This window comes from Amblyraja radiata, chromosome 22 (assembly GCF_010909765.2).
Source record: "Amblyraja radiata isolate CabotCenter1 chromosome 22, sAmbRad1.1.pri, whole genome shotgun sequence".
Classification (NCBI taxonomy): domain Eukaryota; kingdom Metazoa; phylum Chordata; class Chondrichthyes; order Rajiformes; family Rajidae; genus Amblyraja; species Amblyraja radiata.
Window position 1 is genome coordinate 21985865 of NC_045977.1, and position 25063 is coordinate 22010927.

Sequence of the window (25063 nt, forward strand, 5' to 3'; positions counted from 1 at the left end):
TGCTGGAAGTTAATATGGAGGGGCTGCACACACAGTGTCCGAGGGAGAGCACCCCGCTCCGTTACTGGAACATAGAGCGAAGAACGGTGCAGCACAGGAACAGGCCCTTCGGCCCACGGTGTCTGTTGCAAGACTAGATGTACCATGCTAGCGAGCCCGCCGAGAAACGGGCTGGAATGGAACCGGGTCAAATTTAATGTGTATGAATGATCTGCAAGCGCTGGTTTACACACCTAGTAGGCAAACGATGCCAGAGTAACTCAGCGGGTCGGGCCACATCTCTGGAGAAAAGGAATAGGTGAGGTTTCGGGTCGAGACCCTTTTTCTGACTGAGAGTCAGGGGAGAGGGAAACTAGAGATGAGAAAAAGTTCAAAACAAATCAACCGGCACAGAGGACCCAGGAAAGGTGGAGCCCACAATGGCCCATTGTTGGCTGTGAAAGAGGTGATAACGAAGGGATACCACACAGTGGAACTAACAGGGTGACTTGGTTGGGGGAGGGACGGAGGGAAAGGGGAAGCAAGGGTTACTTGACATTAGAGAAATCAATCTCATACCACTGGGTTGTGAGTTGCCCAAACGAAATATGAGGTGCTGTTCCTCCAGGACAGAAAGGCCAGCAAGATCTCCAGGGACTTTAAAGAGCAAACTGCGTGCAGCTGAGGTGGAAGAATTAGCACAGCTCGGGGAGGGTAAAACGCTAGCAGACTCCACAGCCTAAATGGCTCTTTCCGTGTCATGACTATTTTGCAAATCTGTCAATATAAAAATGTAAACATTGTATAAATTGTAATTAGCTTTACAAATTCAATTTTCTGGGCCCTTTGTGGGATTTGAAATAGTTTTAATTGAGGAATTATGAAATACCGTAAGGGTAAGCTGATTAAAGCTAATCGAGGAGAATTCCTTGAGTAATACGATAATTAGTAGAACACTCATTAACTTGTGACATTAATTGCGCTGCCAGCACTGACAACAATTCCGAGAGCCGACAGCAGAGGGAGCTCCAAGCTCACCCAGACATCTTAGATACACTGGGGTGATACGAGCTTCGATTTAAGTCATGGAACTGCAGATGTTGGTCTACAAAAAAAGACACATAGTGCTGGAGTAAGTCAGCAGGTCAGGCAGCATCTCTGGAGAACATGGACAGGTGAAGTTTCGGGTTAGTTACCTTCTTTGGCAATTCTAGCCACTGTAATATCAAATCTGAAGAAGGGTCCTGACCCAAAACGTCGCCCATCCATGTTCTCCAGAGATGCTGCCTGATCCCTGGAGTTTTCAAGAAGGAACTGCAGATGCTGGAAAATCGAAGGTACACAAAAATGCTGGAGAAACTCAGCGGGTGCAGCAGCATCTATGGAGCGAAGGAAATAGGCAACGTTTCGGGCCGAAACCCTTCTTCAGTCTGAATAGGCAACGTTTCGGGCCGAAACGTTGCCTATTTCCTTCGCTCCATAGATGCTGCTGCACCCGCTGAGTTTCTCCAGCATTTTTGTGTACCCTGGATGGAGTTAATGTGGAGACGATGTTTCCACTCGTGGGAGAGTCTCAGACCGAGGGCACAGCATCACAACAAATGGATGTAGCTTTAAAAAAAATAAGGAATTTCTTTAGCCAGAGGGTGGTGAATCTGTGGAATTCATTGCCACAGGCTGCTGTGGAGGCCAAGTCAATGAGTACTTTTAAGACAGAGATCGACAAGATTCTTGATTAGGATGGCTGTCATGGGTTATGGGGAGAAGGCAGGAGAATGCGGTTGAGAGGGAAAGATGGATCAGCCATGATTGAAGGGCAGAGTAGACTTGATGGGCCAGCCTATTCTGCTCCAATAACTTATGACCCGAGATACTTCTGCACTTTGTGTCTTTTTTTGTAAAGCAGCACCTGCAGTTCCTTGTGTCTATAAGAGATTGTAGATGCTGGAATCTTGAGCAAAACAAAGTGGTGAATAAATGGAGGTGGTGAGCGGGGGGTGTATGGTATGCATTCAAACCCCAGCAAGCATCTTGAAAAATAAGGATAATGTTTTGCTATACTTGCTTTTTGTGTCATGAGGTCCTACAGAATGGAAACAGGCCCTTCGGCTCGACTTGCCCACGCCAACCAAGACACCCCCATCGGCACTACTCCCATCGGCCCGTGTTTGGCCCATATCCTATCCACGTGCATGTCTAAATGTTTCTTAAACGTTGCGATAGTACCTGCCTCAACTGGCAACTCGTTCCACGCACCCACCACTCTTTGTGTAAAAAATGTTACTGCTCAGGTTTCTATTAAATGTCTCGCCCCCCCCAATCTTAGACCCGTGTCCACTGGTTCACGATTCCTCTACTCTGGGCAAGACACTATGGGTTTACTCGATCTATTCTTCTCATGAATTTGTACACCTCCAAAAGATCACCCCTCATCCTTCTACGCTCCAAGGAATAAAGTACTTGCCTACTTAACCTCTACCTATAGCTCAAGCCCTTGCCCTGGCAACATCCTTATAAATCTTCTCTGCACCCTTTCCAGCTTGGATTGACGTTTGAGACACAAGCTACTGACTCAGCAGCAAAGAAGGTGCGTGCAGTGGATGGAGGGGAGGATTGGTGCCGGTGAGGGGCCGCAGGAGGAGAGTGGATGAGGTGTCAGTGGGCTGTTGAGGGCCCTGCAGCAGCTGGGGGATCGCGTGGGTCGGTCGCCGTTGGAGGCCCCACAGAAGTCGGACGAATGCAGGGATCGGATGCAGCCTGCAGTGGCACAGAGCGGCGGTGGAGGACACTGACAGCATCGCCAACCCATGAAACACCGACACTAGGATAACAAGCCTTTATGGCTAAGATAGGACTCAATATTTTGAAGAACTTAGTACCTGAGAAGTGCAAGAGGGCGATGGAAATCTATTTTTACACTACAATCAAACTCTTATGTGTGTACTTATGTATGTATGATCGTGCTTGTGTATACTGATTTTAGTGGATTGTATGCAAAACTAGGAATTGCACTTCATTCAACTACATGACAATAAAGTACGATTGATATTAATATAGTGTATTCCAAGTCCTTTGAGCCTGTAGTCAACTTAATTTTGTTAAAAGTATGAAGGAAAGGTGGTTAACAATGGCCGTGGCTGCTCTCTCCACAGCCAGGGAACATTTCCACCATACATTAGGAGAGATGATTAGTTCTCTCTTGAGCCCCAGCCAACATTCTTTAAAAAGTATGACCTAGTTAGTTTTCATACCACACGTGAAATCTTACAGTGGACTCTCACTGACATATTCCAAAAGGGGATGGAGATTTTAAATAAGGATTTGAAGTGTTGAAAAGTTCTAAGCAGAGTAGCGATTATTATTTTGACACAGCAATCAGACCAGCACCACTTCCTTTAGTAGGCAATCATTTTATTTTGATAAACTTGCTCAATAACAAAAATACAAGTGAAGGAAAATTATGTTCTCTTTATACAGACATATTAACAATGCTTCCTCTGAAATTATTGGATTTAAAAACTGCCAAAACCAATTATAAAACATTGACATTATTACAGGATACTGTGCAGGCCTTGCACAAACCCCCCAAATCCCTTGTGACTCTATATAGTAAGAAACTACTGGGAATTCTTGGACTAACCATCAGACTAGTTGCAAGCACAGAGATCTTTGTGTCATTCTTCAAGGTCACGTCCTTTAGACAGGGTTTGATGTGAGCCGGAAGCCAGGGACGAAATGCATGTAAACAACTGTACACAAATCAAGAAATAATACAACTCAATCATCAATTGAGACATCAGAGAACAGAATGCCATGATTTCAGTGTTTCCTTGTCAGCCTGAAACTGTCTCCCATCACATTCACTTTACAAAAGTTATTATAATCAGGGTTTCTCCCCCTTGCTTTATCCAGCACCGTTAAAACGGATAACTGCACCACAGCCTGATCTCAATGAATTTTATAAAACAAAATTCAGTCCAAAGAATAGGTATTTTTTCATTTCTGTGCCGACCATAACAAGGACCTTCATTGGATCATGTTGCATCCAATGACTTACTTCCTTTACGTAGCCGTCAGTGAGTGTAACAGTCTGAAAATGTGGACACAAGGATCTGTAGGTATGGTTTACAAGAAAAGATAAAGCGGGTCAGGCAGCATTTCTGGAGAACATGGATAGGTGATGTTTTGGGTCGGGACTCTTCTTCAGACTGGGGGAGTGAACTGGAAGAGAGGAGGGGCAGGACAGAGATTAGCCGATAATAGGTTGATACAGGTGAGGGGGGGGGGGGGGGGGGTTGTAGGTTGAGGAGTTGATAGGCAGATGGTTGGACAAAGGTCAGTGGTAAGAGGTCAGAAGGTGTGAGACAAAAGGATTGAAGAGTTGAAGATTGTGTAGCTGGAGGACAATGTAGGTGGAAGGGGAGATGTGGGTGTGAGCCCAGATGGGGCACGGGAAAGAGGAGGTGGTGCATTGATTCTGCTCCAGTGCAGTGGGTTTCAGGATACATAATACTACAGGACTGAGGGGTCGCCTCAGAAGCCACCTTGCGCTCACTGTCATCCAGAATATCAATCATTTGGCATTCTCGTTGATGGCCATTTTAAAGATCACTCGGTTGTGGGAAACAGACAGTCTTGTACTGCCTCTCAAAGCACAGTGTTATTGAAGAAATTACTGGAACATAAACAAGACTTGTGACTCCGTAAACACACACTCCAAAGGCATGTAACAGGATTTATAGCCTTCCTACGATATTGTATTACTGAAGGACTGCGTTATGGGTTTGCCATAAAATATATGACAGATAATAAGTTATATAAAAATTGTTGCTCTATGAATCAGTAACCAGACCGTAAGACATTTTATGATAATTTATCCTAAGGATTGCTTGCATTACCTTGATATAACCTTTTATGTACAGATTTGTCACTTAAAAATCACCGGTCAATCATATATGTGGTGTCGACCATAAATACTTTTATTCTGAACTGTCCCTTGTGTGTTATTTCATGTACTTGTGTTATGTTAAGTGTGCAGCCAGGATTGGAGAGCAAGGTGTGAGAAGGAACAATGCCAAGCTATGCTATGATCTTCCACCTGGCCAGGTATACAGCATTCACCTGTGGAGTCCGCACGTTTAAACAGGTGAAAAGATACAACATGAACACCAGCGGGGAGGGAAGAGACACAAGGAACTGCAGAAGCTGGAATCTTGAACAAGACACCAACCGCTGGAGGAACTTAGCGGGTCAGAAACGGGCAGCACAGCGGGTAGAGCTGCAGTCTCGCAGTGCCAGAGACCTGGGTTCGATCCTAACCTCAGATGCTGTCTGTCTGTGTGGAGTTTGCACGTTCTCTCTGTGACCGCATGGGTTTTCTCCGAGTGCTCCAGTTTCCTCCCACATCCTCTGATTTGCCTCTGTGAGTGGGCAGTGGATGTGAAAGTGGGGTAACAGAGAACAAGTGTGAATGGGTGATTGATGGTCGGCTTGGACTCGGTGGGCCGAATGGCCTGTTTCCATGCTGTGTCTCTAAACTAAGCTATCTGCCAAGGAAATGAACAAACAGCATTTCAGGTCAAGCCCCTTCTTCAGCCTTACGGGGAGAGGGGAGAGAGCTGTCAGAGAGGTGGGGAGAGGGGTGGGGCAAGAGCCGGCACAAATAGTTGGACTTGGAATCTGCTGGCCAACAGCTCCCAACCTCCTCCACCTATCACTTGCCAGCTCCCACCCCCACCCCTCCCCTGTACTATCAGTCTGACCAAGGGCCCCGACCTGAAACATCCCCTGGCCATTCCCGCACAGTTCTCCAGCACGTTGTTTTGCTCAGGAAAGATAGAGGGCAAGTGAAGGGAAATGCTAAAGAACGTGCAAAGCGAGAGAGTAATAGGAGGGGGGGGGGTGGGGGGGGAGATAGGGAAGAGAAGGGAGATATGGAGGACAGAGTGAGGGACGGTGGGAGGGAGAGATGGATGGATGGAGGGTTGGACAGATTGAATGTATTTGAGCATGAGGAACGATGCAGCGTTCAGTGGGCTTGGAGAGCCTATGTAGTGGAAACCATGCGCACTAAAATAATAGTGTGGTGTGTTCATGGAAACCTGAAGTTCTACATCAAGTTGATGACATCAAACTCAACCAAACAAACTTTTGTTACAACTCAATGAACTACCTCCCTACATTTTTTTACAGGAATCTCTAGCTTTTGGTTTAGAACAATGGGGTACACGATATGGATGGAATCAATCTAAAGTCCAGCTGTAATTCCAATCACCTAGTGTTCTCTCCGTTCATGTTCCCAGCCACTCTCACCTGCTTCCTGCTGCTTGGTTCAGAGGGCCCAGCGTCCAGCGTGCTGCCCAAAGAACTTGCAAGGAAATAGCTGAGGTATAAGATTGCTTTGGAACACAATCGTTTCTTAATGCACAAGTTTTTCCTACATCCTACATCCCGTTCCCATGCAGATGACTGAAGCTGCTGCCGATGTAACTCCTTGTAGCCATGATTCTTACATCCTGCCCCATTCCCTCTCTCCTTCTGTCGGTGTGAACACACACCACAGGCAGTGGGTTGCTCACCCCCCCCCCCCCCCCTCCCAAGCTTTGTGCCCTGTCAGTGGGGAGAGCTGGAACAGAGGTGCCTGGGAGCACCCGTCTACCATGGCCAAGACAGGCAGGACACTTTGAGAGGAGAGAGAAGCACCCTGGAAGCAGCCGCAGAGCAATTCCGACCCCCAGCACATTGTTCAGGTCTAATGCCGGGGTCCGATGAGCGATGCGCAGTAACACTATGGTTAACAAGTTCAACTGCACAACTGCTGCATCCCTCTGCCTGTCTATATCAGGCAGCTCACCCCCACAGCGCTCCCAATGTCGCAGTAAGCTCCACAGTGGTGCCAGGAGTTAAAAGCAAAGTTCTCCTTGCTGCCCCTACCCTGACCTGTGGAAGCAGACCACCAGTTCCATTAGACATGGTGCCATCTTGTAATGTTAAGCAACGGACATCCCAGAGAAACTGTAGATCAAGGGTTTCTCTCTCTCTCTCTTTCTCTTTTTCTCACACACACGCACACGCACACAGAGGAGGTAAAGCTACATCAGAATGACTGAGCAACTTTAGACAATCACAGCCAGTACATAAGCTACGATGTTGCAAAAAAAAAAAAAAAAAATCAAGCGGTGGAGTCTTGAACAGGACGTCACAATCTTATTTTCTCCTCATATAGAAATAATTTAATAAAGATAACTTTCTTTTCTATTAGTTCAGCTTAGTCAACTTTTAAAGACAATTGCACCCAGCGAAGTTTTGACCTGTGGTGGTATTTGTGTGAAAGTAGGGGACCGGAGTCAGGGTCAGATGCTACAAAATAAAAACGAGACAAAGCACAAAGAATGAGGTAACTGAGGGCTTCCAACCTCAAGGTAACAGCGACTCGAATCGTTTCTACGTTCGCATAGTAGTGTCTTCCAGTATTGTGACCAACTCTCCCAAGCTGCATCCGTATTGGACTGCATCGGCCAACAGAAAACGGGAAAAGGGAGCGTCTCTTAGATATTATTTAAAAAATAATGATATATTTGGCTTTAATATCCAGCAGGAATAATTTTCTGTAATTGCTTTATACAGACTAGAATGCAACTTTTGATCTGTACGCTTCACCCGCCTTGCCCTGGTCAGACGGCCACTGCAGAGACTCAAACCCTGGGTCAAATCCATTTTGGTATCACTTTAGTTTAAGTAGTGTAAGTGTCCCCCTCCCCTCCCCTCCCTCGGTCTTTGAATGGTTTCTCATCTTTGAGATGCTGCAGCATGCCAAGTCCTTCCAGTGAGGCCTGCCCCACAAGCGCAAACCCAGGCTCTTTGTAAAGAGCAAGAGTGGATTCCAACGTCCGCAGTTAAGATGAAACAGTGATAGGTTTAGTGTTAACGGTGGGAAAGGAGGCTGGGTCTTGGTAACTCTTCGGCCGCCTTCCCCTCAGAGCCCCGCCCTGATCGACAAAGCAGTTTGCTCATCGGTTCTGGAGTCTCACGGGGTGAAGGAAACTCGTCTTCTCCGTCTCCAAAGTGCGTAGTGACAAGAACTAATCCATCCTCGATGGCAGAGGTCGCTCCAACGGTTCTCCGGCTGCAGAGACGCAACTCGGGAAGCGGTAACCAGGTCTTCCCAAAGGATGAAAAACCAGGCGGATGTTGCCAGGCCCTCACCCGGGGAGACAGACCTTCCCTGCGAACAGGAGTCCCACAATGGTGAAGAAGATGGACAGCACAAACAGCACGTACGAGGACCCAACCTGGGTGTTGTTGGGCAACTTGTAAGGCTGGCCACCAACCTCATTGATGTAGAATCCAATCGGAAAGATGAGGGCCGCCATGCAAAACAGGATCACTGTCGGGGGAGGAGAGAAGAGAGAAAATGTTAGGGGCATTGTCACACTTCCCATTGAAATTCCATTTTAGTTGTGTGTAACTTTTAGTCATAGAGTCATGCAGCACAGAAACCGGCCCTTCGGCCCACCATGTCCATGCCAACCATCCTGTACCCATCAATACTAAAGAGATAGACACCAAGTGCTGGAGAAACTCAGCGGGTTAGGCACCATCTGTGGGGGGAATGGACAGGTGATACTTTGTGTTGAGATCCTTCTTCAGACTGATTGTGGAGAAATTGGACGATCATCCTGAAGACCTGAACCGTTGCCTGTCCATTCCCTTCACAGATGCTGCCTGACCAGCTGAGTTCCTCCAGCACTTTGTATTTTTCTCTGGGGCAAAAATTGTTTGAACGAGTGAGAGGGTAGCACAGTGGTGCCATGAACACACAAGCCCACTGACACCCCACCCCGTGCACTCCTCTCCCTGTTTGGAACGATTCAAATTCCCAGGAGACGTGTTCAGGGGCTGCAGCACCCAGCCATTCCCCAATCCCGCCCAGCAATCCAGGCCAATGGAATGTAGCCGACCGGGGAAATGTCCCAGGCTCAGTCCCGACCTGAATTCCCTCAAGTTCCTCCTATTTTCCAGCACTTTGTGAATAGTATTCTTGGCCTTAGTGATAGAACACAGAACAGTACAGCACAAGAACAGCCCCTTCGGCACACAATGTCCTTGCCAAACATGATGCCAAGACATGATACCCAAGAAAAAGGGTCTCGACACATTTCTTTTCTCCAGAGTTGCTGCCTGACCTGCTGAATTACTCCAGCATTTTGTGTCTATCTTCTCTGAAGCCAAGACATCTGAAGCCTGCACATCATCCATATCCGTAAATTACCTCACAGTGTTAGGTAAGTGAGCAGGGTTGTGCACACAAACTTGTGCAGAAGACAAGTTCGGGCATGGTCTGTACAAAGCCTTGCCTCAATCCCCAGAACTCTGCGGGAAGTTACATTTAACCAGGTTAGATTGAAGTATGTAAAATAAGAAGTGGGTTTTAAAATAGTGGATTTACCTACTTTAACCAAACATTGCCTTTGCACAGGTAAATGGAAATACAAACACATTTACTGCAAGTCGTGGAAATCTGAAATAAAACAGAAAATACTGGAAACACTGCAGGTCAGGCAGCATCTGTGTTTCAGTTAATGTTTCAGGTTGGAAACCTTTCATCACAATTGTATAAAACAAGTCTTTCTTTACTCTAACCCTGTCTATGCTCTTTATTTCTTGCCCTTCTTTCCATCTATCCCCTGATCTTTTCTCTCTACTGAAACATTAATTGTTTCTCTTTCCCAGATGCTGCCTGACTGGTTGAGTATTTCTAACATGTTCACAAACAAGTTGCACTAATTGAAAGATGCAACATGGAAACAGTTCATTTAGCCCAGCAAGTCCATTGATCATCAGTTGACACTAATTCTCCCACTTCCTCCAAATCCAAGGCATAGCTATGGGCACTCGCATGGGCCCCAGCTATGCCTGCCTCTTTGTCGGGTACGTCGAACAATCTCTGTTCCAGGCGTACACTGGCCCTATCCCTGAACTCTACCTCCGCTACATTGACGACTGCATTGGTGCTACCTCCTGCACCCATGCAGAACTCACTGACTTCATCAACTTCACCACTAATTTCCATCCTGCACTCAAATTCACTTGGACCATCTCCGACATCTCCCTGCCGTTTCTAGATCTCACCATCTCCATCACAGGAAACAGACTATTGACAGACATCTACAGGTGCACAACCTTTTATCCGAAAGCCTTGGGACCAGACACTTCTCGGATTTCGGAATTTTTCGGATTTCCGAATGGAAGATTTTTAGCGTAGATTAGGTAGGTAGCGCGGGCGGCTTGAAAAGTCTGGAGCGGCTGCCTCCACCCCGGAGACCGGGAAATCATTGTAAATCATTGCTTAAATGTTAGTCAGTTAGTTTGGAGGGATTTTATGTGGTGGGGGGGGGGGGGTGAAAGGGGAAACTTTAATTCTTAGTCCCCTACCTGGTCGGAGAGGCGGGGAGCGGGTCGCCGTGCAGTAAGCTCCGGAGCGCTGTGGCCGCCGACTCCCAACATCGCGGAGCTGGGGGCTGCGGGCGTCCGGCCGCGGGCGGCGCCGGTTGGAGCTCCGACCCCGGCAACTCTACCCCTGGCTGCGCGGCGCTCCAAATCCAGCACCGCCCGCGACCGGACGCCCGCAGCCCCAGCTCCGCGATGTCGGGAGTCGGCGGCCACAGCGCTGGGATACCAGCGGGGAGCGGGCAATGCCTTACCGGGTCGCCGTGCGGTAAGCTCCGGAGCGCTGTGGCCGCCGACACACATCGCGGAGCTGGGGCTGCGGGCGTCCGGCCGCGGGCCGCGGGCTGCGCTGGATTTGGAGCGCCGCGCAGCCAGGGGTAGAGTTGCCGGGGTCGGAGCTCCAACCGGCGCCGCCCGCGGCCGGACGCCCGCAGCCCCCAGCTCCGCGATGTTGTGTGTCGGCGGCCACAGCGGAGCACGATTACTGCACGGCGACCCGGTAAGGCATTGCCCGCTCCCCGCCTCTCCGACCAGGTAGGGGACTAAGAATTAAAGTTTCCCCCTTCACATAAAAGCCCTCCAAACTAACTGACTAACATTTATGCAATGATTTACAGATGTTTAAGTGTCTCCCCGGTCTCCGGGGAGGAGGCAGCCGCTACAGTAGTACAGACCTGGGTTGACCGTGGGTCGTTTCGGGTCAAGTTTGGCGCCAAACGCGATCTTTGGTGTGCAGACGACATCCTGGAAAAAATGTCCGGTTTTCGGAGCTTTTCGGTTTCCGGAACTCCGGATAAAAGGTTGTGCACCTGTACTACAAACCTACTGACTCCAATAGCTATCTTGACTACACTTCTTCCCACCGTGCTTCCTGTAAAGACTCTATACCCTACTTCCAATTCCTACGTCTACGCTGCAACTGCGCCCAGGATGAGGTGTTCCATACCAGGACATCGGAGATGTCCTCATTCCTTTGGAAACGGGGGTTCCCCTCTTCCATTATAGAAGAGGCTCTCACTAGGGTCTCCTCGATATCCCGCAGCTCTTTCTCACCCACTCGCTAGACACTATGGGCCAATTAACCAACAAACCCGCACGTCTTTGGGCTGTATCAGGAAACTGGAACACCTGGAGGAAACGTGCAAACTTCACACAGACAACACCCGAGGTCAGGATTGAACCCGGGTCTCTGATGCTGTGAGACAGTGCCTCTACCAGCCGCGCCACTGTACGGCCCTGTACTGTGAAAGCATAACACAGGTTAACTGTGGTGCCTGCAACAAAGTGGCCAAAGGTTTCTCAGCTTTTGTGGTTAGGAACTGAGCCAATGAGATCTGAATGGAAAATATTTAATCTCCCTCATAATTAAGTTTGATGCATTAAGGTGAGATGCACAGGCATGACATTTTATTCTGACAAGCCAACGAGGAAATTTGAACCAGTCCCCTTCTGTTGCCAAGGCAACTCTAACACGGCTACTGTGCAAATTATCCTGTTTTGGAGCTCGAATTATAGAGGCTGCAGACTTTATAGAAAATCTACGCAGCAAATTTTGCTATATCCCAATTTGAAGTGCTGCAGGATGGATGCATTAGAAACTGGCTATGCTTGTGTATAAAGTGAACGCCGATGAGCTGCAGATGTTGCTGTCTTTATACAAGGCCACTGCACCACTGCTAATCATGTATTGTCTTTCCACGGACTGTTTAGCACGCAACAAAAGCTTTTCACTGCACCTCGGCACACGTGACAATAAACTAAACTAATGAACCAAGATGCATCTGAGCTGATACAGCTGAACAAAATATAGCAGATGCTGGAACCCCAAGTGAATACACAAGGCTGGAAACACCAGTGTGTGCAGGCAGGACCAGTGGGAAATGAAACGGAAGTAATATTTTAGCTCAGAACTGCTTTTGGTACAAAGGCAGAGGGGAAGGAAAGAAGAACTAAACCCAGATGTATCACTGGGTGGTAAGGCAGACAGATTAAGTGACAAAGGACAATCTTCCCCAACCGTTTCCAGTTCTGGTAGAAGATCAGTTACCTGACACATTAGAACATAGAACAGTATAGCACAGGATCAGGCCGTTCGGCCCACGATGTCCGTGCTGAACGTGATGCCAAGATCAACTCTGCTCTGCCAGCACGTGATCCATACCCCTCCATTCCCTGCATATCCATGTGCCTATCTAAAAGCCTCTCAAATGCCACAATTGTACCTGCCTCCACCAGCATAGGGGGGGAAGTCACCGAGCGGGGCCTGCCCTTCCTTGAAGACCAGACGATGGAGCCTGCTACGACTACAGACTAGACGGGCGAGGAGCAAGGAGAGGGACCTACCACACATTCAAGGTCGACCGCGGAAGGTGCCCCCAGGGCACAAGGAGAGGGCGATCCCCACATCCGAGGAAGGTGGAGGCCTCGCAGCAGCCTGGGGTTTGTCCGGATTGGGCGCTGCTCATGAGAACCAGAGCATGGACTGGACTTTGAATATGGCGCCTCTTGAATGCGGGCTCAGTGGACTGTTTCTGTACACTTTGTTCATCGGGTGTAGACACAACATGCTGGAGTAACTCAGCGGGTGAGGCAGCATCTCTGGAGAGAAGGAACGGGTGACGTTTCAGGTGGAGACCCTTCTTCAGACTGGAGATTTTGTGCCTAGATTGTGATTTCGATTTAAACCAGCATCTGCAGTTCTTTCTTACACATTGCTCATCGGGGGAATGTGCGTAGATACGGCAATACTCTACTGGACTATTTGTAAGAAAACAGTTTGACCGTGCACTTTGCACTTGTGACAATAAAGCATCATTGAATCAATGAATTGAAGGAGATGCACCAAGGGGGACACACAACCAACGACAGACGATTCAGTGGCTTTCAGAACCCATCAGTGAATCTCTCACAGTGCCCTTTGAACGATCTGCTGAACAAGTTGTTTGTGGCGTCCCTAAGCCACAGGAGATCATCGCTCTTGCTACTGCACATCATACACACTCTGCTGCCCTACTTACAGTGTGCACTCAGTATTCTGCAGGAAGCTTGCTGGCTCTGCAAAGTCTCGACATCAAAGGAATTCCAAGTTCTGGTACTGCAAATAAGGAATTTAAGATTCCACAATCTTGGAGAAAACGCATTAACTGGAATATGGACAGTGGCCACAGGATCTCAATTACTTTGAAAGCTATCAAACCTCTGATGTTAAATGGGAGACTGGAACCTTGATAAAAAAAACAAGCAACCAGGAAACTTCAAAATTCACAGCACACGTCATTAGAATAATAAATTAAAAGAAACTGCAAGGTTGAAAATCCGAACTAAAAAAACAGAATATGTTGGAAGTCTCGACCCGAAATGTCACCCATTCCTTCTCTCCAGAAATGCTTCCTGCCCGCTGAGTTACTCCAGCATTTTGTGTCTGTCTTTAATATGTTGGAAATACTTGGGTCAGATTGCAATCGTTAAGAAATAGTTAACATTTCAGAATGAGGAAAGGTCAGAAATCAACCCCGTTTTAATTTGCAAAGAGAGAGGGGCGGAGAGCGAGAAAAAGGGATGTTTGTGACTGAGTGACACAAGTGGCAATGCTTCCAACTGAGAGAGAGCACAGTGGACGCTTGTTCACTGCAGATGATCAGTCTGAGGTGACGTTAGCTTGACATGAATGAGAGTAGAGGAGAGAAACAAAGTGCTGGAACTGAGATACAAAATACTGCACTTGCTGGAAATTTGAAATAAACGAGAATGCCGGAAATACAAGTCGGGTTCTAGTTCTTCCTTCGGGGGAATGCGACTCTTTCTGTCATATCCCACCTTCTCTGCGCTTAGGCCTAATGGCGGAGCTGGCGGCCTCCAACTGCGACCGACCTCGAGACTCCGGAAGCAGAGCCAGTCAGGACTTCGAGGCTGGCCGAATTCGGAGCTGTGGCGGCGTTCCGGCGGCACGACTCGAGGCTGAGGCGGCGTTTCGGTGGCTGAGGCGGCGTTCCGGCGGCGGTGACCTGAATCCGGGGCTCGGCCGCGGGCCCAGTGGACGACATTGTCGGGAGCTCGCAGGTCACAGGTTGGTGACCTGTTTTCCCGGAGCTCCCGCGGCAACAGCTGCGTCCGCTGGACTGGAGGGCGGCAGCTTCGACCATCCCGGGCCGCGGAGCTTGAACCGGCCCGTTCGCGGAGCTCGGTTGAGCCGCGCTTCGCCCGGTGGGGTCACAACATCGGAGGCCTAGACCGCCTCAGCGCAGAGGGAGAATAAGGAGGGGAAGAGACAGTGACTTTAAGACTTTTGCCTCCATCACAGTGAGGAGGTGCCTGGTGAACTCACTGTGGTGGATGTTAATTTGTGTTTATTGTGTGTTTTGTTGTTTATTATTATATGTATGACTGCAGGCAATGAAATTTCGTTCAGACCGAAAGGTCTGAATGACAAATAAAGGAATTCATCTAATCTAATCTAATCTAGTAGCAAATGCAGAGGGAGAAAAATAGAAGGGAATTTGCAGTTTAGTGATCTTACATTAGAACTGGTCAGAGTTCAGATACACACTGGATGAGATGGTTATCTGAAATCCCTGTGCCCCATCTGGTTGTCCCACTGCCTTGCCCACCTTTCCCTCTCCCCGTGTCCCCTTCCACCTACATCCCTTCCTCTTGCTTCACATTTCACTCATCATCTCTCCTTTTCATCTATAACCTTTGTCCACCCATCTGCCAATCCACCCCCCACCTGTAGCCACCTATCACTGGCCAGTTTCTCGCACCCCAACTCTCTTTTCCAGCTTTCTCCCCTCTACTCCAATGAGTCTAAAGAAGGGTCCCGACCCAAAATGTCGCCCATCCATGTTCTCCACAGATGCTGCCTGATCTGCTGAGTTATTCCAGTACTTTGCATATTTTCTTTGTAAACCTTGCACCTCCCTTTTGTCGAATATATTTTGAGTTCAGAGGGTTGCAACGTGCTTGGTCAGGAGATGGGGCACTGTTCCTCAAACTTCCGGCAGGCTTGGGTGAAGGAGGAGGTCAAAAGACAGGGAAGTCAGGGAGGAAGGAGTTCAGGAAGTAAAGTGAGGTAACTCAGGGCTGGATCTCTGAAATGAACAGAGCAGTTCAGCAAAGGGATCCCCAATCTGTGTTAGACCTGCAATATTGAGATTATCACAGCATCAAGACCAAACGCAGCGCACTATGTGGGAAGAAGTACATCATAGTTTCTTGAAGGAGTGAGTCGCCTAGTACAGAATTTTACATTTAAGGGTTAAAGATTGACCATAGAAAAGTGGAAGCAGACTCAGGAACAGCTTCTTCCCCTCTGTTATCAGGTTTCTGAACGGTCATTCCATTCAGATATAGTCCGACTCACCTCTACACCATTGTGGACATTGGACTTTGTCTATGGAACTGGTGTGTTGCAATGCTGAGAATATATTTTGCCTTCTGTATCTTCCCCTTTGCTCTACCTATTGTACTGGTTTGATTTGATTGTGTTTACGCACAGTATTATCTGATCTGTTTGGTTAGCATGCAAAACATAGCTTTTCATTGTACCTCGGTACACGTGAATATAATAAACCTAATCACTGCATGGCTGGGGAGACCACAATGACGGAATCTGTAGATTGAAGATCTCTGGAGGGAATAAATTGGGTGATTCTAAAGGAGAACAGCCCAACGTACAACGGCAAGACCGTGGTCCATAGTATAAGGAGGTGTCAGAGAGCTGGCACTCGATCTCTAAGGTAAAGGTCACTTTTCCAAACCACAGCAGCACTGCCTTGTCACGGTTTGACAGCAGTCTTGGCATTGTATAGAAGTGAGCAGAGTGCTGGAGCTCAGAGGGGATTTAGCTCAAGGCCAGTGAACGTTGACAATAGCTCTTTTCTTTCCAATGCTGGTGGGACAGGCTGTTCTGCCCTTACTTAATACAGAATGCAATTTATATATATCCCAGTGATTGAAAAGTCAGTCAATCAAATTGTTAACTCCAGTTTCTTCCACTTCAGACACTGCCCGACATGCTGAGCATTCTGCATTTTTCTGCTTCCAATTTCCAGCATCTGCTATATTTTGCTTTGAATAAAAAAACTCTCTTTGTTCTTGTCCAGAGTGCGTATTTGCCTGATCCTGTTAGCTGTTTCCCCCCCCCCCCCCCACACACAGGAAGCGTAGGCTGGAGAATGCATCGAGACAAAGCACCTCTATTCAGATCAAAGTTTCTACCAGGGAGTGGAATGGAAACTGCAGCCAAGTTCGGCTGAAGGAGTCATTGTTAACAAACCAAGAAAAAGGCATGTCAATTCTGTTGGGGATTTTACAATGAAAATCTTCAAATGCAAATGAAAAATTACTTTCCAAAACCAAGGTGCTACAGACGATGGAAAAGTGAAATTTATTAACGAGTACCACAAATAGTGAACAAATTGGCCTGCATATGCAGGGCTAGGAAAAGTGAGTTTACCATCCAGGTAAATAACCCACCAGCAGATGAAACATTCATTCAGTTTCTCTTTCCACGGGTTTAGATGGATATGGGCCAAACAAACGCAAATGAGGTCAGTTTAAATGGGGCAACTTGGATGGCATGAATGTTGGGCCGAAGGGTTTGTCTTCGTGTTGTATGAAATACTGGCTGATCTGCTGAACACTTGAGGCATTTCCTGTTTTAGAGCATTATGGCCAATAATTTTTAGCTGTTTTCTGTCATATAAGCTAAGTCAACAATCTCTTATTTACAAAATACCAAGTGCTGGAGGAACTCAGTGGGTCAGAGGACAGATGACATTTCAGGTCAGGACCCAAAACATTGCCTGCCGATTCCTTCCACAGATGCTGCCTGACCTGTTGAGTTCCTCCATCACTTTATGTTTTCTCAAGATTACAGCACCTGCAGTTTCGTGTGTCTCCAATCTCTGATTTTCACTGCTGTTCACCGCAATGTTGGGCTTGTGACAGAAGTGGTTAACTAGAGATAAGAGAAGCAGCAGCTGACAGCCTGTGTGAGGGACATACAGAGACAGACATCAAGTGCTGCTGGAAGATCATGGGCTTGGTGAAAGACTCTCTTTGGTCTGCCCGAAACCTGTTGGTCTCCCAGCACAACGAGACGGCCGTAAGGGAATGTGGCCAACTGGCACATTCCAGGCTGCGGGAGGACTGTAGCGCAGAGCAGCCAAGGTTCCGTGGGGAAGGACGGCAGTCCAGGGGCTTTCGGGTACTCGACATTGACGGGCTGGGTCTGATGTGGAAGCCTCTCAACTGATGGAAGGTTCTATCACCCCAGAGGAGCCACATGAGTGGCAATGGTGCTTTGGCACAAAAATGTGCTAACACCACGAACGTATAGAACCATGACACTGAATGTACAGATTGTTTAGTTTAGCTTATTTGTAACGTGTACCGGGATATAGTGAAAAGCTTTTTGTTGCATGTTAACCAGTCAGCGGAAAGATTATACATGATTACAATCGAACTGTCCACAGTGTACAGATACAGGATAAAGGGAATAACATTTAGCGCAAGATAAGGTCAGTAAAGTCCGGTTAAAGATAATCTGAGGGTCTTCACTGATGTAGCTCAGGACCACTCTCTAGAATTTGGTAGGATAGCTCAGTTGCCTGATAACAGCTGGAAAGAAACTGTCTCTGAATCCGCACGTATGCATTTTCACACTTCTGTGTCTCTGAACAACAATGAATGTAAAGAGCATTGCATAGTGTTTTCTCTTTTATACTTGTATGTATTTTTTCCTAAGTTTATTTTTGAAATTTACTTGGCTTTTAGTTCACTTTACTTTAGAGATACAGCGTAGGAACAGGCTCTTCGGCCCACTGAGTCCGCACCAACACGGTCACAGGGAGAACGTACAAACTCTGCACAGACAGCACCCGTAGTCAGGATCAAACCCGGGTGTAAGGTGCCTTGTACCTGGCGCTGTAAGGCAGCACTCCTGCCACTGTGCCTCCCCCCAAAAAAAAGAACACCGGGTCTTTAAAATAAAAGTTCAACCAAAGCATTCAACCAAAGTGAGTCGATGCCCAGTGCCCAGTTAGTGCAGACAAAGGATGAGTTTGCTTCATTTATATTCATCTGCAAGAAAGGCCAGCTCATCTGGACAGTCTACCTGTGACATCAGGCAGTTGGACAGTACAGGGAGAGGCAGACCTATGGATGGGGCAAGCAAGCAGAGCTTGGGTTGGGAAAGCATGTCCTGCTAGAGGTGCAGCCATTGAAGGGGAGAGAATAAAGGAGAAATGTACTTTAATGGTGCAACGAACAATCTGCTGGAGGAATTCAGTGGGTCCAGCAGCATCCGGGGGAGGGGGGGAAAGAAATGGTCAGCATTCAGGGTTGAAACCATGCATCAAGACTGACGCAGGGGTTTGCACTGAAATGTGACCATTCCTTTCCTCTGCTACAGATGCTGTTCTACAGCAGACCCAGTAAAATGGAAAAGGGTCCCAACCCAACACATCGCCTGTCCATACCCTCCCCAGATGCTGCCTGACCCGTTGAGTTCCTCCTGCACTTTGTGTTTTGCTCAAGATCCTCCAGCACACTGTTTGTTTCCAGATTACAGCAGCCTGTTGTTTCTCCATGTATTTATAGTGATACCTTCGAGTGTGTGGGTGTATGGTACTTAGGGTGTATGGTACTATTAAAACATAAGAATTATTGGGTGGAGAAACAGGTTCTACAAAATTGTTTTGATAGAATTTGAATGGGTTGAAATCAGTGACAGGGGGTGGGGTGGCAGTCTGGCTCTGTCCGTTCGTTCTAAGACTGGACCAACATTGCAGCAGTAGATGCCGTGGGTTACTGAGCACCTGGGGTAAGGCACTCTGACCCTGAGCGTCACCTCTCATGGCACTAAGGTCTTGGTCTTGCCACGTTGACACAAAGCTTCTTTTCATCTACCAGGGCTCCCAGCCAGATACCATCTGTCATATCATGTGACCTCGAGGAACTTGAGATTCAATGGCAAGGGCTTGAACATGAAAGTAAACTCGAACAGTAAGCCAAACCCAGAGTGTCACTGACAGGTTAGCTAGCAAAACTCTCGAGAGGAAAGGTGGTAAATTTACGACGTGGAAACAGGCACATCACCAACATGCGCTGGAATAGTCAGGTCTGAGGATAACAAAGGCATGGTCAGCAGTAAGGTAACTACGCAGACCCATTCCTTGAATGAGGCAGCTCGAGACTGCCACACAGTTATCCTGTGGAGTGCTCCAGGTCCCCCATTCCACTGTACACTATGGGGCAGCACAGTGGCACAGCTGGTAGAGCTGCTGCCTCACAGCACCGGAGACCTGGGCTTGATCCCGAGTAAGGGTGCTGTCTGTGCGGAGTTTGCACATTCTCCCTGTGACCGGGTGGGTTTCCTCTGGGTGCTCCGGTTTCCTCCCACGTGCAAGAGACATGCGGGTTTGTAAGTTAATCGGCCTCTGTAATATTGCCTCTAATGTGCAGGGAGTGGATGAGAAAGTGGGATAACATAAAACTAGTGTGAACGGGTGATCGACGGTCAGTGTGGACTCGGCGGGCCGAAAGGCCTGTTTCCATGCTGTATCTGTAAACTAAACTAAACCTCCACCTTTCCTTCTCGCTCTGTGTACATGCTGCAGAAAGCAGAACACACTTCACTTCTCTTGTTGTTCTGCACACAACCCCTTGTTTGTTTTAACTGCAATTAAAATTCCAAAGTCAAATGTGATCCATAAATATCTCCATTGTATCCTCAGCAACTGAAGGGCAGAAATTGATTTTATTTACTCTCGAGACTGGGCATCAGCAGTTAAATTCTGGCCTGGAGAGAAAGTGGGGATATGTCAAATTAAAATTCACTGAAAATTGGAAACTGGGGAATAAATCAATTTACTGAGCAAGTTGGGTGAAATCAGCTGCTTACTCACGGGATATCAAAGCCTCTTCATCGCTGGGAACGGATTCTTTGCCCTTGGACCCCATGGACACAATTCTTTCCTTGCAGGAGATGTGTGTGATGCTGGCAAGCACAACATCTCCAATTGCCTTGGAGAAGGTAGTGATGAGTTGCCTTCTCAAATTATTCTTCTGGCAAAGGTAATCTCTATGTTGTTGGTGAGGGAGTTCTAGGATTTTGACTCGATGATGACGGAATGGCATTAACTTCAACAGTAAGGACCTGTCCCACTTACGTGTCCTTGGCACGCAAATTACGCGACCTCGTGGTCGCGTTGAGCCGCGATGGTTCCGCGAAGGTCGGGCGCGATTACATGTGTACGCACAGCCGTCTGGAGCGCGTGAAGTCATTTGAAGATGGACACAAAGCTGGAGTAACTCAGCGGGACCGGCAGTATCTCTGGAGAGAAGCAATGGGTGACGTTTCGTGTCGAGACTCTTCTTCAGTCTGAAAAGAAGGGTTTTGACCCGAAACGTCACCCATTGTTTCTCTCCAGAGATGCTGCTGGTCCCACTGAGTTACTCCTGCATTTTGTGTCTATCTTCAATTTTCTTGGCCTCGCTCTAGGAGTAGAAGTGGGGGTGGATCCGGAGTTCGGCGATCGTTTGCCCGCTTCTGCTGCTGTTGAAGGTGAGATGTTGCATCGCACCAGGGTCTTGGGTCTGTCCCACATTAGCCGTCAGTTCCGCGACAGGCCGTTGGCGTGCAAAGATTTTGTTCACTACAAAAATTTCGGAGCCCCGCGCGATGTCCCGCACAACTACATACCCCTCCGCGCTTCTAAGTGGGACCGGCCCCGTGCGGCCATACGATGCCCATGCGCCTCAACGCGACCACGAGGTTGCGTAATTTGCTTGCCAAGGACACGTAAGTGGGACAAGCCCTTAACTTGTAGGCAGCGGAGTTCCCGCAACTTCCCATCCTTGGGCTCAGTGGGAGAGATACAGGGTCAGGAAGGTGCTGTCAGAGTTTGAGGTGAGTAACCAAGGCCTAGATTCCCAAGGCCTTCTCTACATCACAGACACCAAACAGAGTGGGTGACTACTATACAGGCTCCCGCCATTTGGTCCAGAGGGGCTTCTAGTTTTAAATTCCCAATTTAAACCTCATTCTCAAGTCAGTGTCTTTGGCTTCTTACACTGCTCCAATGTAAACTTGACAAACAGCATCTCATCTTCTGTCGGGACATGTTACCGCCCTTAGCCTGAACCTCCTGCAGACATAACAACAGCAATTAATAAGCCTGCACCACGTTCTCAGTCAGCACCATCACCACTTGCGTCATTCCGTCTCTCAGCCTCCACCTTGGTAGACACATCCCCTTTGTTCACCCCAAGACTGCAACTTAAAACAGGCCTGATTTCTAACTATTACCAATTCTTATGAAAGGTCATCAACCTGAAATCTTAACTCTATGGATGCTGCCTGACTTGCTGAGTGTTTCCTGAACTTTGTTTTTATCTCAGATTAGGGTGCTTTTGGTCTGCCTAATTAATTATCATGCGCAGACAGATGAGATGAGTTTATCTTGGCATCATGTTCGGCACAGACACTGGAGGCCTGAGGCCTGTTCCTGTGCTGTTTATGTTCCATGTTCTATGGGTGTTCAACACAGCCTGGATATGACTCATTCTCCCTTCCCAAGACATCTTGCCAGTGAAAGTACATTTTTCTCATCCATATCCCTCCGCCACTCCCAAGGGAACCCTGGATGAGCTTGAATACAGGGAATGTCACAGATGTTCATCCAAGTGTTCCCTGTGTGTGTTGAACTATTACTGGATTTCCACAATGCCTCACAATGAATCAAAAGCCACAGAAGTTGGAGCGATAATAGCCAAGCTGATAGAAAACTGGCATCAATGTCCGAAACACAACGCCATTGTAACTGAGCCAGACACTGGTCCAAATGACTCAACCTTCAGTGTCCAATATGCAGTCAGCAACCTAAAGGGATGAATTCAAAGGAGAATAAAGGATTCATTCATAGAGATCTAAGGACACACTCACAGAAGGCTCCATTTGCACAGATACAAAGGTGGAACGCTTATGATAGAAAATAAATACAAAGTATTGAACAGTAGGAGATTCGTTAAGGAGTTGAAGTAATTTGCAGCGCAATTATAACCAGGGCTGCTTGCTCTTGAACTGGCAACAGATCACACAGTGGCAGCTCGCAATGGTCTCCACTGATCAGTGGAACAATGGATCCTTTACACCACAAGCTAAAAAATTGCTCTGATATTGTGAAAATGCCTTCCTTGTGCCCTTCACCCATTCATACATTCAGTAAGGATTAGCTCGAAATGCTGCCAGGCTTTAAATGGAGTTCCAGCCTCTCAACAGTGTGCAAGCACAAGAGGTGGTAGAGCTAGCCAGTGGGATTTCATAAGCTATTTTGCAGAACTCACAACTTTAACTCAGCCTGCAGAGCCACTAAACAACTTTCATCAGCAAAGGACCAGCAGGCTGCCTTTAAATTGTCTCCTTCATTAACCTGCTGGTTCACAGGTGAGCCTTCGCTTCTTGCTGACATACATCTGCTGAAATGTTGAAAAGACTAAAAGCTGCACTGAGCATTTTGTTGGAAATAATAACACAGGAAGTGAAGGTATTGGGACAAGGAGAGAACTCATCCAGACAAACTGAGGAAGCAAGTGCAAAGGAAGAATGTTGACCTTTTGTCCTGCTTCTTGTTTCCCAGCTGTAGCTGTCTGCGGCGCCCTTGTGTGCAGTAGGCAGACGTGGTTTTAACTTTTGTGCATGGATTGTACATGTGGGAGAGCACTGGGAAAGGTTAGTTAGGACTGTTTTGCCATCTCTTAAAAATTAGTTGGAAAGAAATGGGGATGGCACAGCAACTGATAAAGCTGCTGCCTCACAGCACCAGAGACCCAGGTTTGATCCTAACCTCGGGCGCTGTCTGTCTGTGTGGCGTTTGCACATTTCCCCCTCCGTCTGTGTGGGTTTCTTCCAGGTGTTCTGGTTTCTGCTCACATCCCAAAGATGTGTGTGTGTTGTAGGTAAATTGGTCTCTGTATATTGCCCCTAGTGTGCAGGAACTGGAGGAGAAAGCGGGTTAGCCCTCTGCCTCTGACTACGATACCACTAATATGTGTCATCTGCAAACTTACTAACCATGCCACCGACATACACATCCAAACATAGAATTCACATTCACATAGAACTAGTGCGAATGGGTGACCTATGGTCAGCTGGGATTGTTGAAAACTTGATGTTAAACAGATTTGTTACTCCTAGCTGCCACCATTTAAAATGCACTGTGGAATCTTTAAACATTTTTATCAGTGTTGGCTCCAGGGTAATAGTTGTCAGGCAGGAGTTCACTTGTTGATGAAACATTTGTTGTCTGACCTCTATAGCTGGACACAAACTTCACAGCATGGTCAGGCAAATAGTGAAGTCAAAGAGAGCAAGTTCAGTAGACAGGACGGGTCAGGACATGCTAAGTGTATTTATATTAACAATTTGGATATGAATGTAGGTGGCATGGTTAGTTTGCAGATGACACATACATTAGTGGTATCATGGACAGTGGAGAGGGCAATGGGATTTTGATCAACTGTGCCAAAGGGCTGACAAATGGCAGATGGAGTTTATTCAGATAAATGTGAGGTGTTGCATTTTGGGAGGACAAACCAGACTTGTATCGTAAATGGTTGGGCCCTGGGGAGTACTATAGAATAGAGAGATCTAGGGTGCAGGTGCAGATGCATAGTTCATGAAGGTGGCGAGAGAGGTGGATCGGTTGGTGACCAACATATTTGGCATGCCTGCCTTCATTTGTCAGGGTATTGTGGACAGGAGTAGGGACGTCATGTTACAACAGTACAAGATGTTGGCAAGGACACTGCGTACAGTTCTCGTCCCCCTGCTATAGGAAGAAGGCCATTAAACCGGCAAGGATACAAAAAGGATATCAGGAAATTACGCTGTCTGAATGATTTGAGCTGATTTTGCCAAGCACATTAGAGGATAAGGAGTGACCTTATAGAAGGATAAAGCATGAGGGGGAAAAGCATGATATAAAAGCATAGATAAGGTGAACAGCAAAAACTAGAGGGCAGAGCTTTAAGCTCGGAGGGGGGGGGGGGGGAGAAAAGATTTAAAAGGGACCCGAAGAGCAACGTCTCCACAGAAATGGTACATACCATTCTGTGGTTTCAGCTGCCAGAGGAAGTCATAGAGGCAGGTACAGTTACGCCATTTAATGAACATTTTGACATGTACATAGCTATAAAACATTTGGAGGGATATGGACCAGGCACAGGCAAATGGGACAAGCCCAGTTAACAAGTTGGTTGGCAGGAATAACTTGGGCCAAAGGGCCTGTTTCCGCACTGTATTGCTGTGACTCTATGACTGAAATAGTTTCTATATTCTTGTTTAAAATATTCCTGATTCATTTGGAGAGTCAAAGGTTATTTATCTTTAATAATCTAATATATCTTCCTTTGGCACATTGAAACCAACAATAATTACTTGTGTTGACAAGATTTACAAATACACGTTCTGGCACTCTGCAGACACTTCTCTTCATCTCACGGTTCACCCATGAGATAAGACATGAAATTGCTGCCTCGCACAATTCTCAACAGAAAATGAATAACGTGCTGGATCTCAAATTACTTGAGCACAAGGAAGAATTGTGCAAATTGTTATTGTTCTTTATAACCA

At 47.3% G+C, this 25063-nt stretch overlaps 1 protein-coding gene across 1 annotated transcript in view; it reads right to left on the minus strand.

Annotated features, from left to right (window-relative positions):
- Nucleotides 1–4727: 4727 nt before the first annotated feature.
- Nucleotides 4728–25063, minus strand: part of mosmo (modulator of smoothened) — a 95261-nt gene continuing 74925 nt past the window's right edge. The window contains exon 3 of the mRNA XM_033040609.1: nt 4728–8365. Coding sequence (XP_032896500.1) covers nt 8181–8365 — 185 coding nt within the window. The 3' untranslated portion in view covers nt 4728–8180. The remainder of the gene's footprint in view (nt 8366–25063) is intronic.